This window comes from Oncorhynchus mykiss, chromosome 12, assembly GCF_057628025.1.
Source record: "Oncorhynchus mykiss isolate SJ-2025 chromosome 12, ASM5762802v1, whole genome shotgun sequence".
Taxonomy (NCBI): Eukaryota; Metazoa; Chordata; class Actinopteri; order Salmoniformes; family Salmonidae; genus Oncorhynchus; species Oncorhynchus mykiss.
Genome location: NC_143033.1, coordinates 23,420,578 through 23,436,429, shown reverse-complemented (window position 1 = coordinate 23,436,429; position 15,852 = coordinate 23,420,578). Strand labels below are relative to the sequence as shown.

The 15,852-nt window shown below is 40.8% G+C and overlaps 2 protein-coding genes across 7 annotated transcripts in view; both read left to right on the top strand.

Annotated features, from left to right (window-relative positions):
* The window catches only part of LOC110537220 (protocadherin alpha-C2), a 63,952-nt gene that overhangs the window by 12,254 nt on the left and 35,846 nt on the right, over positions 1-15,852 (top strand). Inside the window, exon 1 of one of the 6 annotated variants that reach the window (XM_021623098.3) lies at positions 807-3,348. The exons of 3 other annotated variants lie outside the window; for them this stretch is intronic. In XM_021623098.3, the coding sequence (XP_021478773.3) occupies positions 976-3,348 (2,373 nt within the window). In that variant the 5' untranslated portion in view covers positions 807-975. Of the gene's footprint in view, positions 1-806; positions 3,349-6,633; positions 9,558-11,220; positions 15,740-15,852 lie in introns of those variants that run through there. 2 more of the 6 variants (XM_036937232.2, XM_021623096.3) reach the window with 2 other exon arrangements.
* On the top strand, positions 3,451-6,688 carry LOC149979100 (protocadherin alpha-3-like). Its single transcript, XM_090192044.1, has one exon. It carries the CDS (start codon positions 4,163-4,165, stop codon positions 6,686-6,688), a length of 2,526 nt encoding a protein of 841 aa, XP_090048170.1. The 5' UTR covers positions 3,451-4,162.

Sequence of the window (15,852 nt, the reverse complement as noted above, 5' to 3'; positions counted from 1 at the left end):
TAAGAACATATTTTTATTTTACCAATATTCTAATGTTTCATTAAAGTTTTAGTGCAGAGCTCGTGAAATCTGCCGAGATTCCAGCATTGGTGATTTTAGCACCATGCTCTTGGACTGCGATGCCGCGACAGAAACCATCTCCATCAGTGGATTGGTGAATGACGAGCAGTATACATTGTTGTTCTTTCTTTAAATTCTTCATCTTTGAGGGGTTGTGTTAACATCTCTCGACTTTCAATTAACCTTAAATTGTGACACCTTTCTCTTTCATAACTGGAATTAACGGGCTCAAAATATTAAGCATCAGTTTTCTCAGTCATTCTTCCACATTATTAAATTAAGGATTTTTATTTTTCTTTATCTTCTTTAGTGCTTCATTTTGTGAACTGCCTAAATGTTGTGACCCATCTCCTTTTGAAATGTATTCAACCATAAGGGTTATAACCTTCAGTTCTCTGTTTCTTTTTCAACTACTAATAACTATAGCGGATGCCTGTATGATAACTATCTCAAGTGTTGTGCTATTGATTAGTCAACGTGGTAGGTGGTCTCTAAATTATATAAAGTAAACCACAAGTGAAATAAGTTGGCGTACTATTTGCCTCTTCTTGTAATGAAGTAGATTTTTTACTTAGACTATTAAACCCTTTTATTTCAGGCAAAGACATGATGCATATGTAGGTCATGTGCTTATTTCTAATTGAGCAGTGTCATGTCCATTTAGTAAGAAAAACACAGGGTGTCGCTGTAGACCGTGGATATGAACCCATTATTTATTTCTTTAGGGCCCCTCCTTCTGAGCCGATCAGTCAGTGTTGTGCAGGCTTTTGTCAGAATAACAGAGCCAGATTCCATTTGAAACGACAGCTCTTTCGTGAGAGTATATGATGTGGTTCTTTTCTAAAATATTTGCCTTATTATCTTCATGATTTTCTCATAGAATACGGACAGTGTGGGATTCACGTGGATTTAACGATGGGTCATTCCATGCATTGTGGAAATTGTTGGATTACGGTTGTGCAGCTTCTTTGTTTCTGGGATTTATCTTCCGGTCAGATTGTCTATTCTGTCTCAGAGGAGGTGAACAAGGGAACCGTTGTTGGGAATATAGCCAAGGACTTCAATCTCAATGTTCAAGAACTGGAGTCTCGTATGTTTCAGATTGTATCCGGATCTAACAAGAAGTATTTTGATGTGAATTTAAAGACCGGTGCTCTGTTTGTGAAAGAAATAATCGATCGAGAGGAGCTTTGTATGACCAGTCAAAAATGCTCTCTAAACTTGGAGGCCATTGCACAGAACCCTCTCAACATGTATCGTTTAGAGATCCAAGTATTAGATATAAATGATTACGCACCTTCATTTCGTACAAGTGATCATACATTAAATATCACAGAATCTACCTCTCCGGGTGAAAGATATCCCCTACCAAGAGGTTATGATGCTGACATAGGCAGTAACTCTGTTAAAACCTACAAACTGAGCCCAAATGAGCACTTCTCTCTGGATGTACAGAGCGGTGAGAAAACGGTGTCTGCTGACTTAGTGCTTCAGAAAGCTTTAGACAGAGAGAAACAAGCGGTTATCGTGCTCCTTCTGACTGGTGTTGATGGAGGAAAACCTCCACGATCCGGGACATTAAATATATTTATTAATGTGATAGATGTAAACGATAATAGCCCGACATTTAGCAAACATTTGTATAAAATAAGTATATTTGAGAACCTCCCTACTGGCACACCTATAATAACAATTAACGCAACTGATGTGGACTCAGGAGTATATGGGGAAATAATTTATTCTTTGATAGGCCATGGGGAGGAAAACGCTCTGGACTTTTTTCAAATAAACCCAGTCACTGGTGAAATTACAGTTAAAGGAACAATTGATTACGAAGAGCATGCTGCGTTTGAGTTACAAGTACAGGCCAAAGACAGTAGTTCTAGTCCCCGTGCAAAACACTGTAAAGTCCTGATAGAAGTGATGGATGTCAATGACAATTCCCCAGAAATATTAGTGACTTCAATGATGAATGCAGTCAGAGAAGATGCAAAATCAGGTACAGCTGTTGGTCTAATAACAGTGTCTGATAAAGACAGGGGTGTAAATGGAAAAGTACACAGTCAAATAGTAGGCTCTGTTCCATTCAAATTGCAATCATCCTATAAAAACTATTACTCATTAGTAGTAGATGGATCTCTAGATAGAGAGAGTGGTTCCCAGTACAATGTGACCGTTACAGCTACAGATGAAGGCATCCCACCTCTCTCCAGTACCAGTGTCATTATTGTGTATGTCGCTGATGTGAATGACAACGCGCCTCGCTTTTCAGAACCAATAATGAATGTCTATCTGAAGGAAAATAGTCCCGTTGGAGGGTTTATTGCCAGCTTGACTGCGCATGATCCAGATATGAATGAAAATGCTCAGATGTCTTATTCATTTTTAGAAGGCAATAATGCAATACCCTTGTCTACAATGATAAATATAAACGATTTAACTGGTGAGATATATAGCATGCAGTCTTTTAACTATGAAGAAGTAAAACAGTTCCAGTTCCAAATTCAGGCCACAGATTCTGGCGTTCCTCCACTAAGCAGCAACGTCACTGTCAACGTTTTTATCCTTGATGAGAATGACAACAGTCCTGTGATTCTCCCGCCCTATTCTAACCACGGCTCCGTTAATTCTGAGAACATTCCTTATTCTGCTGAAGCGGGATACTTTGTGGCCAAGATCAGGGCTGTAGACGCCGACTCTGGTTATAATGCGCTGCTTTCTTATCACATCTCTGAAACAAAGGGGACCAATCTATTCAGAATAGGAACCAACAATGGTGAAATACGGACTAAGAGACGCATGAGTGACAATGACTTAAAATTTCACTCGTTTTTCATTCTGGTGTCTGATAATGGAGAACCTTCCCTGTCTGCGACTGTGTCTATTGATGTTGTGGTCGTTGAAAGCACAGATGACACACAGACAACTTTCAGACAACTGCCTGTAAGGGAGGAAAGTTTCTCAGATTTAAATCTGTTTCTGCTCGTCGCCATTGTGTCAGTATCAGTGATATTTCTACTGAGCCTCATCAGTTTAATAGTTGTAAAATGCCACAGGACAGACGGCAGTTTCAGCAGGTGCAGCGCCCCAATGATCACCACACATCCTGACGGGAGCTGGTCTTACTCCAAATCTACTCAGCAGTTTGACGTGGTCTTTAGTTCTGACACACTGAAGAGTGATGTAGTAGTTTTCCCCACGCCGTTTCCACCTGTTGATGGTGAGCTGATCAGTATTAATGGAGGAGACACTTTTCAAAGGATACAAACACTCCCTAACACAGAGAAGGTAAGACAATAATATAGATTTTCCCAACTATTACAAAATATTTGAGAAGTGTTTGTGGAGAGCCCTGGTGGCATCAGCTCCACACTGGTGGAGAGCGACACCGTGGGAGAAACTGTCCTCTCCAGCAGATTGGTGAGTTGTCCTTTCCCTATTTTCCTCATCTTTGAGGAAGGTTGCGCTTTCAATTGTAGTCTTGTTGTGATCTCGATCAGAAACGTTGCTTCTTCAGATTAGTATCGTTTAACGTGACAAATGTATATGATTATTTCTCGACCCTGCATAATTTCAACATCCAAAACGTTTCTTACAATATCATTGTTGCCTACTGTTGATGAACAGCTGTAAAGATATTTGGTTAAATGTGTCTGTCAAAGTGCTATTGAGTATAGCAGCCTATCCAGAAGTTTACATTTTATTTCGTAATCTATTGCTCCTAAAAATAACGTCGATTTCAGCCTTTTCTATGTGTAGTCTAGTACGCCTAGTAATACTCAAACAATCACATTTTAACTGTATAAAGAAAGACATGATGCACTCTGATTGTTGCACTTTCTCGTTTGACCAACATCATATGCATTAGTAAGCACTAAGTGTCGCTGTAGACCAAGGGAAAAAAACAACTTTTTTTTTCTTGAAGTCTTTGTGCGGTGTCTGGCATTCATTGCAGGAAGGGCTTTGTCATAACATCATGGCTTGTATTCGTGAAGGAGTGTTTGGCATGGGGTAGAGGAGTTGATCTCGTTAGCTTATACATGCTTTTTCGTGATTTCCTTATTAATGATTACTGCAAATTGCATATGAACAGTGGATAGCAATGGACCTCTCCGTCAATGGATGTATTTGGATTCAGATTCTGCTGCTTCTTTGTTTCTGGGATTTATCTTCCGGTCAGATTGTCTATTCTGTCTCAGAGGAGGTGAACAAGGGAACCGTTGTTGGGAATATAGCCAAGGACCTCAATCTCAATGTTCAAGAACTGGAGTCTCGTATGTTTCAGATTGTATCCGGATCTCACAACAAGTATTTTGATGTGAATTTAAAGACCGGTTCTTTGTTTGTGAAGGAAATATTCGACCGAGAGGAACTCTGCATGACCAGTCAAAAATGCTCTCTAAACTTGGAGGCCATTGCACAGAACCCTCTCAACATGTATCGTTTAGAGATCCAAGTATTAGATATAAATGACAACGCACCTTCATTTCATATTAGTGATCATACATTGAATATAACAGAATCAACCTCTCCAGGTGAAAGATATCCTCTACCAAGGGCTAATGATGCTGATATCGGCAGTAATTCAGTGAAAACCTACAAGCTGAGCCCAAATGAACACTTCCTTCTGGATATACAGAGCGGTGGAGAGCAGAGTGTGTCTTCCGAGGTAGTGTTACATAAAGCTTTAGATCGAGAGAAACAAGCTGTGATCCGGCTCCTATTGACTGCTCTTGATGGAGGGAAACCTGCTAAATCTGGGACTCTTCAGATAATAGTGAATGTGATAGATGTGAACGATAATAGTCCAATCTTCAGCAAACCAATGTACAAAGTACGTGTGTCGGAGAACGTACCTATAGGCACACCTATAATAAAACTGAACGCAACCGATTTGGACTCAGGAGTAAATGGGGAAATATTTTTTCATTTGATTCATCACGGCAATCAGAAAGCATTGGATGTTTTTCAAATAAATCCAGCTACTGGTGAAATTACAGTAAAAGAAGTGATTGATCAGGAAGAGAATGTTGCGTTTGAGCTGCACGTACAGGCCAAAGACAGGAGTTCTAGTCCTCGCACAACGCACTGTAAAGTCTTAGTTGAAGTGATAGATGTCAATGACAATGCTCCAGAGATATCAATAACTTCAATGATGAATGCAGTCAGAGAAGATGCAAAATCAGATACAGCTGTTGGTCTAATAACAGTGTCTGATAAAGACAGGGGTGTAAATGGAAAAGTACACTGCCAAATAGTAGGCTCTGTTCCATTCAAATTGCAATCCTCCTATAAAAACTATTACTCATTAGTAGTAGATGGATCTCTAGATAGAGAGAGTGGTTCCCAGTACAATGTGACCGTTACAGCTACAGATGAAGGCATCCCACCTCTCTCCAGTACCAGTGTCATTATTGTGTATGTCGCTGATGTGAATGACAACGCGCCTCGCTTTTCAGAACAAATAATTAATGTCTATTTGAAGGAGAATGGTCCCGTTGGAGGGCTTGTTGCCAGCTTGATTGCGCATGATCCTGATATGAATGAAAATGCTCAGATGTCTTATTCATTTTTAGAAGGCAATAATGGAATACCGTTGTCTACAATGATGAATATAAACTCTTTAACTGGTGAATTATTCAGCCTACAGTCATTGAACTACGAGGAGGTGAAAAAGTTAGAGTTCCAAGTTCAGGTCACAGATTCTGGCGTTCCTCCACTAAGCAGCAAGGTCACTGTCAACGTTTTTATCCTTGATGAGAATGACAACAGTCCTGTGATTCTCCCGCCCTATTCTGACCACGGCTCCGTTAATTCTGAGAACATTCCCTATTCTGCTGAAGCGGGATACTTTGTGGCCAAGATCAGGGCTGTAGACGCCGACTCTGGTTATAATGCGCTGCTTTCTTATCACATCTCTGAACCAAAGGGGACCAATCTATTCAGAATAGGAACCAACAACGGAGAAATACGGACTAAGAGACGCATGAGTGACAATGACCTAAAAACTCACCCGTTGGTAATTCTGGTGTCTGATAATGGAGAACCTTCCCTGTCTGCGACTGTGTCTATGGATGTTGTGGTCGTTGAAAGTACAGATGACACACAGACAACTTTCAGACAACTGCCTGTAAAGGAGGAGAGTTTCTCAGATTTAAATCTGTATCTGCTCGTCGCCATTGTGTCAGTATCCGTGATATTTCTACTGAGCCTCATCAGTTTAATAGTTGTAAAATGCCACAGGACAGACAGCAGTTTCAGCAGGTACAGCGCCCCCATGATCACCACCCACCCTGACGGGAGCTGGTCTTACTCCAAATCTACTCAGCAGTATGACGTTTGTTTTAGTTCTGACACACTGAAGAGTGAAGTAGTAGTTTTCCCCACTCCGTTTCCACCTGCTGATGGTGAGCTGATCAGTATCAATGGAGGAGACACTTTTCAACGGACACGAACGCTTCCCATTAGCATCATTATAAAAGCATACTATGCACCATCTATTGACCAAAATGCTATTTGTATGTCGATAATATGTCTCTTGTTTTATATCATTAGTTTTGATCAGGAAATCCTCATGTCTCAGCATGTTGTTGTTTCGTTCAATGTGCCTTTTGACAAGGTCATGTAGGGGTGGGTACCTTATGTTGTTGAATAGAGTTAGGCCTACCTTGTTGAACTTTTCTGCCTTCTGGATATTAATCACTTTGTTCAAACAATATTTTCATAATTTGGGGTTCATATGGTGTAAATGTTATGGTTAATTGTAGGTCAAAAAAGACAGCTCGTTTAAGAAGCACTTTTCTTTTGACTTCAGCACCACTGGGGTGGACAGCGACATAACTGGGTCGCTGGTGGTTTTTAAAAACACTCCTTTCATGTCACACCGTGTCGCTGCAGACCATGGATATGAAGGTTGTTTCTCAGTCTGGTGCCCCTCCCTCTATGGCTTTTCATGAGCTGGGAGGGATTTGTACAGGTCCAGGATACATCGCACTCGGTTTGTGTTTTATACAAGAAAGCATTCTCACTGCGTTTTGGGCGTTTTATGTCTAATGTTTTTATGGTAGATAACACTACTTTCAGAATCTACTTATCGATGTTTGGCACAAACAACTGAACCGTGGATAACGATGGGCCTCTTTCTCCATGCATGTATTTTTATTCGAATTCTGCTTCTTCCTTGTTTCTGGAATTTATCATCCGGCCAGATTGTCTATTCTGTCTCAGAGGAGGTGAACAAGGGAACCGTTGTTGGGAATATAGCCAAGGACCTCAATCTCAATGTTCAGGAATTGGAGTCTCGTATGTTTCAGATTGTAGCCGGATCTAACCAGAAGTATTTTGATGTGAATGTTAAGACTGGTGCTCTGTTTGTGATTGAGAGAATCGATCGAGAAGACCTATGTGTGACGAGCAAGACTTGTGCCTTAAATTTAGAGGCCCTAGCACAAAACCCGCATAGTCTTTATCGGATCGAGATAGATATTTTGGATACAAATGACAACGCGCCATTTTTCTCAGGTAATACACTTACAATGAATATTACAGAGATAGCTATTTTGGGAGACAAATTCCTCTTACCCATTGCAAAAGATCCAGATGTTGGTAGTAACGCGGTAAAAAGCTACAAGCTGAGTCCAAATGAACACTTCTCTCTGGATGTACAGAGCGGTGGAGAGCAGAGTGTCTCTGCGGAATTAGTGCTAAAGAAAGCTTTAGACCGAGAGAAACAGGCTGTGATCCAGCTGACACTGACTGCTGTTGATGGAGGAAACCCTCCTCGATCAGGGACGTTACAGATTGTGGTAAACGTTATGGATATAAATGACAATAATCCAATTTTCAGCAAACCTCTCTACAAAGTGAAAGTGAATGAAAATTCGCCGGTAGGAAAAAAAGTAACTTCTCTTCTTGCTTCGGATATAGATGAAGGAATAAATGGTGAAGTAATATATTCTCTAGTTGGATATGGGCCTGAAAACGAAGCTCTATTCTCTATCGTTCCTGAGACAGGGGTGATTGAGGTAAAGGGAGTGATTGACCATGAACAAAATGCTGCAATTGAGTTAAGAGTCCAAGCAAAAGACAAGGGTATTCCACCTAGGAGTACACGTTGTAAAGTCTTAGTTGAAGTTATTGATGAGAATGATAACACTCCAGAAATATCAGTGACGTCACTCATTGACACTATTCGCGAGGATGTGAAAACAGGCACAGCTGTTGCCTTAGTCACAGTCAGTGACAAAGATGGGGGTAAGAATGGAGTAGTTCAGTGTAACATTGCAGGTTCTGGTCCTTTCAAGTTGCAGTCTTCATATAATAATTACTATTCTGTATTAGTTGATGGGCCACTAGACAGAGAACTTGTTTCAATGTACAATGTAACCATTGTTGCAACAGATGAAGGATCCCCACCTCTCTCCAGCACTCGAGTAATTAGTGTGCACATTTCTGATGTGAATGACAATGCGCCTCGCTTTTCAGAGACCGTAATGGTGAATTTAAAAGAAAACAGCCCAGTGGGAGGTCATATTGCCAGCTTGACTGCGAATGATTTAGACATAAATGAAAATGCTCAGATGTCTTATTCATTTTTAGAAGGCAATAATGCAATACCCTTGTCTACAATGATAAACATAAACTCCTTAACTGGTGAGATATATAGCATGCAGTCTTTTAACTATGAAGAAGTAAAAAAGTTACAATTTCAAGTTCAGGCCACAGATTCTGGTGTTCTTCCATTAAGCAGCAACGTCACTGTCAACGTTTTTATCCTTGACGAGAATGACAACAGTCCTGTGATTCTCCCGCCCTATTCTGACCACGGCTCCGTTAATTCTGAGAACATTCCTTATTCTGCTGAAGCGGGATACTTTGTGGCCAAGATCAGGGCTGTAGACGCCGATTCTGGTTATAATGCGCTGCTTTCTTATCACATCTCTGAACCAAAGGGGACCAATCTATTCAGAATTGGAACTAGCAACGGAGAAATACGGACTAAGAGACGCATGAGTGACAATGACCTAAAAACTCACCCGTTGGTCATTCTGGTGTCTGATAATGGAGAACCTTCCCTGTCTGCGACTGTATCTATGGATGTTGTGGTCGTTGAAAGTACAGATGACACACAGACAACTTTCAGACAACTGCCTGTAAAGGAGGAGAGTTTCTCAGATTTAAATCTGTATCTGCTCGTCGCCATTGTGTCAGTATCCGTGATATTTCTACTGAGCCTCATCAGTTTAATAGTTGTAAAATGCCACAGGACAGACGGCAGTTTCAGCAGGTGCAGCGCCCCAATGATCACCACACACCCTGACGGGAGCTGGTCTTACTCCAAATCTACTCAGCAGTATGACGTGTGTTTCAGCTCTGACACAATGAAGAGTGATGTAGTAGTTTTCCCCACTCCGTTTTCATCTGCTGATGGGGAGCTGATCAGTATTAGTGGAGGAGACACTTTTCAGAGGACAGGAACACTTTCCAACACAGAGAAGGTAAGGATCACTTTTTCTAAGGATTTTGCTTTGTAATTGCTTTTTAAAAATTGACATTATTGTCTTATGTGCACATTATATTTTTTCAAATTCCCGAAAAACTTGGGGAAGTTCTCTTCTAACTTGACAAATTTAATGGGTACGGTATAGTTTGGGTAAAATTTTGCTCCAAATTGATGCAGAATGCAGCTTTTTAATTCAACACCATGGACAGCGACCTGTGGCTACTTTGGTTAGTCAGTCTCATTCTTGCTCACTTTTTCTAGATAAAACTGCAGCAAAGTTGTGTCGTATTGTCCTCTAACAGATAAAGGTATGAACATGTCAGAATATTGTAGTTTTTCGTTGTTTCATGTAAAACTGAACATTCTTTGTTTGTATCTTTGTTTCCTTTGCAACAACCATATACGCGACTATACCTTACCCTAACCTTAACCCTAACCTTAACTATTCTACTAACTATACCTAACCCTAACTCCAACTGGACCTAACCCTAACCCACACCCTACGGACGGCCTACGCGCATATGTGTGGAGTGCACCCCCTCCCTTCCCCCCTCCGGTTTCCACGTGTCAGAGATGGAAGTGGATCAACCGACTCAAAACTAGAAACCAAACTCCTAGGTTGCACTATGCTTTCCACATCCGTTGACAAGCGGACCTAGACATCATGACCACAACACTCGATATGGACACATGGCAACCAACCGAGGACCAAACCTGCATAAGGTGCGCAACTCAAGGGATTTTGCCTGATCCTACATCGAGTTTAAGAACAAAAATTAAATATAAACTATCGCGTCTATATGGTTGTTGAAAAGGCTTGTGTGTAGCATACTGGTTAAATTTGTGTCTTTTCGCACGAATTAAGAAGCACATAAATTCGTGTCTTTTCTCACGAATTAAGCCAGAAAAACGCTGAAATGCATTTTGTACATATATGCACGAATTGATTGTGAGACTGTGTTGGTTATTTACAGTTGAAAATGGAAGTTTACATACACCTTAGCCATATACAGTTAAACTCAGTTTTTCACAATTCCTGACATTTAATCATAGTAAAAATTCCCTGTTTTAGGTCACCACTTTATTTTAAGAATGTGAAATGACAGAATAATAGTTGAGAGAATGATTTATTTCACCTTTTATTTCTGTCATCACATTCCCAGTGGGTCAGATGTTTACAAACACAAAATTAGTATTTGGTAGCATTGCCTTTAAATTGTTTAACTTGAGTCAAACGTGCTCACACACGCTTTTTCTGTCCTGCCCACAAATGTTCTATAGGGTCGAGGTCAGGGCTGTGTGATGGGCACTCAAATACCTTGAATTTCTTGTCCTTAAGCCATTTTGACACAACTTTGGAAGTATGCTTGGGTCATTGACCATTTGGAAGAGCCATTTGCGACCAAGCTTTAACTTCCTGACTGATGTCTGGAGATGTTGTTTCAATACATCCACGTAATTTTCCTGCCTCATGATGCCATCTAGTTTGTGAAGTGCACCAGTCCCTCCTGCAGCACAGCACCCCCACAACATGATGCTACCACCCCTGTGCGTCATGGTTGGGATGGTGTTCTTCGGCTCGCAAGCCTCCCCCTTTTTCATCCCAAACATAACGATGGTCATTATGGCCAAGCAGTTCTATTTTTGTTTCATCAGACCAGAGAACATTTCTCCAAAAAATACGATCTTTGTTCCCATGTGCAGTTGCAAACCGTAGTCTGGCTTTTTTATGGCGGTTTTGGAGCAGTGGCTTCTTCCTTGCTGAGTGGCTTTTCAGGTTTTGTCGATATAGGACTCGTTTTACTGTGGATATAGATGCTTTTGTACCTGTTTCATCCAGCATCTTCACAAGGTCCTTTGCTGTTGTTCTGGGATTGATTTGCACTTTTCGTACCAAAGTATTTCCATCTCTAGGAGACAGAACGCGTCTCTTTCCTGATTGGTATGACGGCAGCAGGGTCCCATGGTGTTTATACTTACGTACTATTGTTTGTACAGATGAACGTGGTACCTTCAGGTATTTGGAAATTGCTTCCAAGGTAAAACCAAACCTGTGGAGGTCTACAATTTGTTTTCTGAGGTCTTGGATGATATCTTTTGATTTTCCCATGATGTCAAGCAAAGAGGCACTGAGTTTGAAGGTACGCCTTGAAATACATCCACAGGTACACCTCCAATTGACTCAAATGATGTCAATTAGCCTATCAGAAGCTTCTAAAGCCATGGCATCATTTTCGGGAATATTCCAAGCTGTTTAAAGGCACAGTCAATTTAGTTTATGTAAACTTCTGACCCACTGGAATTGTGATACAGTGAATTATAAGTTAAATAATCTGTCTGTAAACAATTGTTGGGAAAACTACTTGTGTCATGCACAAAATACATGTCCTAACCGACTTTCCAAAATTATAGCTTGTTAACAAGAAATTTGTGGAGTGGTTGAAAAACGAGTTTTAATGACTTCAACCTAAGTGTATGTATACTTCCGACTTCAACTGTATATATATATATATATATACAGTACCAGTCAAAAGTTTGGACACAGCTAATCATTCCAGGGCTATTCTTTATTTTTACTATGCTCTACATTGTAGAATAATAGGGAAGGCATCGCATATTTGAAATAACACTTATGGAATCATGTAGTATCCAAAAAAGTGTTAAACAAATCAAAATGTCTTGGGAGATGCTTCTTCTGCTGCCAATACTGGCGCTTAAAGCTCACCCACACATCAGTCCATTGTAACGTCACCTTCTGCCATATGCGTACTGTTGTGACATATGCATACTGCAGTCCTCTCACTTTGGGTGGGGGAAACTAGAAGTGCTGAATGCATCTTTTGAATGCAAACAGTACACAGCTATAGCTAGTTAGCTAGCTAGCTTAGCAAACCAAACAAATCAATCTGCTTCCATTTCTGCAATTCTGTTGATACCAATATTTTGAATAACTAAAATAATACATATTTATTATTTAAAAAAATAAACACAGTAAAAACACTTGGTTGCTGTAAACCGTGATTATATTGTGTTGATTAGGTTCCTCCTTCCTTCCTGCACTTCCACTGCTGAAGGCACAGTCAAGCAAGTTTGGTGAGACGGGAATGCACTCGAGATGTACTGTATGTAAACGCGTCAGGGTGTGTGGTGATCATTGGAGCGCTGCACCAAGGGGGGGTTCTGCACTACCGGAAAGGCCCATCACTATCCACGGACCACCCTATTCTTCTGTAGGCCCAAGTTATTTATGATCGTTTCATTATATTGCAAAGTATCGTTAAGAATAATCTCTCGACTAGTATACCGCGGTTCTTTTGATGGGAGGGGCGGCAGGTATCCTAGTGGTTAGAGCGTTGAACTAGTAACCCGAAAGGTTGCAATATCAAATCCCCGAGCTGACAAGGTAAAAAAAAACTGCTGTTCTTCCCCTGAACAAGGCAGTTAACCTACTGTTCCTAGGCTGTCATTGAAAATAAGAATTTGTTATTAACTGACTTGCCTAGTTAAATAAAGGTTTTTAAAAAAATAAACAGCTATGTCAATAGTATTTGTGCGGTGTATATACAACAAACACAGGATGTCGCTGTTGGCCATGAACATTATTTCTAGGAGGAATAATACTGGACTATTCTTGTGAATACTAAAAAGGGAATGGAGTTGAAACCAGTCGTGTGTTTCGGGATGAGAGGAAAATGCTTGTGCGTCCTGGATTACTTGGGTTGTATAAACACGGATTAGCAGAGCTTGTATTATTTTCATTTTTCCCTTTTAGTATATTTTGGATAAGCGTTTACTTGTACAGCCATGGGCCTGTGTGACCACAGAAGACGTGTTGGGATACAATGTCTTCTGCTGCTTTGTTCATGGGGATTGTGTTCCGGACAGTTCGTGTATTCAGTCTCAGAGGAGGTGGATAAAGGAACATTTGTTGGAAATGTCGCCAAAGACCTAAATCTTAACGTGAGGGAACTAGAATATAGAGAGATTCAGATAGTAACCGGATCCAAACGGAGGTATTTTGATATCGACGTGAAGACTGGCGTTCTTTTTGTCAGTGAGATAATTGACAGAGATGCCATCTGCCCCAACTCCATAACATGCTCCATAGATGTAGAAGCTATCATGAACCATCCCATGCGAATCCATCGGATTGAAGTAAACATTTTGGACATAAATGACAACGCGCCATCATTTCAAGAGCGCATTCACGTTATCAATATGACCGAAAATGCCTCTCCAGGTGAAAGATTTCCATTACCACTTGCCGGTGATGCGGACGTTGGCAGTAAATCGATAAAAACCTACAACCTGAGCCCGAATGAATACTTTTCTCTGGATGTACAGAGCGATGAGCATAGTGTGACTGCTGAGTTAGTGCTGCAGAAAGCTTTAGACCGAGAGAAACAAGCTGTAATTAGGCTGATACTGATTGCTGTTGATGGAGGGAAACCTCCACGATCCGGGACTTTAGAGATAATAATTAATGTGATAGATGTGAACGACAACAGCCCGATTTTCAATAAATCTCTGTATAAAGTCCAAGTCTTAGAAAATGTTGCCATTGGAACTTTAGTTCTAATCATAAACGCAACAGACATAGACGAAGCTGCAAACGGTGAGATTGAATACTCCTTCATTAGTAACAGAGAAATGGATCTTCATAGGCTGTTTGCAGTCAATCAGCACACAGGTGAAATAACCATTAAAGGAAGGTTAGATCACGAGGAGAACCCCGCGTTTGAAATCCGTGTACAAGCAAAAGACAAGGGTAATCCACAAAGGAGTGCCCATTCAAAAGTCCTAATTGAAATACTTGATATCAATGATAATACACCCGAGATAGAAATAACATCACTGACCATTGCAGTCAAAGAAGATGCCGAGAAAGGAACAGCAGTGGCTTCATTGAGTATTGGAGACAAAGATGGGAGTAAAAATGGGCTCATCAAAGCATTTATTATAGGAGATGTTCCTTTTAAATTACAGTCGTCCTATAAGAACTATTATTCTTTGGTGGTAGACGGGCCTCTAGACAGAGAGAGTGCCTCTCTTCATAACGTAACTATTAAAGCCATTGATGAAGGGACCCCACCTCTCTCCAGTACCAGTGTTATTACTGTACACATTTCTGATGTGAATGACAACGCCCCACTCTTTCCGGAGCCCATATTGAACTTTTATATAGAGGAGAACAGTCCAGTGGGGGTTCGTGTTGGCAGCGTGACAGCGAATGACCCGGATATCAATGAAAGCTCTCAATTGACGTATACACTATCAAAAAACAAAACATACGCCCGTTTGTCAACATTTCTACACTTAAATTCTCTAACTGGTGAAATATTCAGCTTACAGTCATTTAACTATGAAGAAGTGAAAACGTTCCAGTTCCAAGTTCAGGCCACAGATTCTGGTGTTCCTCCGCTAAGCAGCAACGTCACTGTCAACGTTTTTATTCTGGATGAGAATGACAACAGTCCTGTGATTCTCCCGCCCTATTCTGACCACGGCTCCGTTAATTCTGAGAACATTCCTTATTCTGCTGAAGCGGGATACTTTGTGGCCAAGATCAGGGCTGTAGACGCCGACTCTGGTTATAATGCGCTGCTTTCTTATCACATCTCTGAACCAAAGGGGACCAATCTATTCAGAATAGGAACCAACAACGGAGAAATACGGACTAAGAGACGCATGAGTGACAATGACCTAAAAACTCACCCGTTGGTCATTCTGGTGTCTGATAATGGAGAACCTTCCCTGTCTGCGACTGTGTCTATTGATGTTATGGTCGTTGAAAGTACAGATGACACACAGACAACTTTCAGACAACTGCCTGTAAAGGAGGAGAGTTTCTCAGATTTAAATCTGTATCTGCTCGTCGCCATTGTGTCAGTATCAGTGATATTTCTACTGATACTCATCAGTTTAATAGTTGTAAAATGCCACAGGACAGACGGCAGTTTCAGCAGGTGCAGCGCCCCAATGATCACCACACACCCTGACGGGAGCTGGTCTTACTCCAAATCTACTCAGCAGTATGACGTGTGTTTCAGCTCTGACACACTGAAGAGTGACGTAGTAGTTTTCCCCACTCCGTTTTCATCTGCTGATGGGGAGCTGATCAGCATTAATGGCGGGGATACTTTTCAAAGGACACGAACGCTTCCTAGTAGTGAGAAGGTAAGCCTTTTTCACTATTCACAATAAGTACTGGATCTGTTAGAATGAGGGTCTTTTTAATTCATTCACTGCTTATGGATTTGTTTTTTCTAAAAATGTTGTTGGATGATTAT

Excerpts from the sequence above, each read along its gene's own strand:
- LOC149979100 (XM_090192044.1), top strand. The coding sequence starts at position 4,163 with ATGGACCTCTCCGTCAATGGATGTATTTGGATTCAGATTCTGCTGCTT.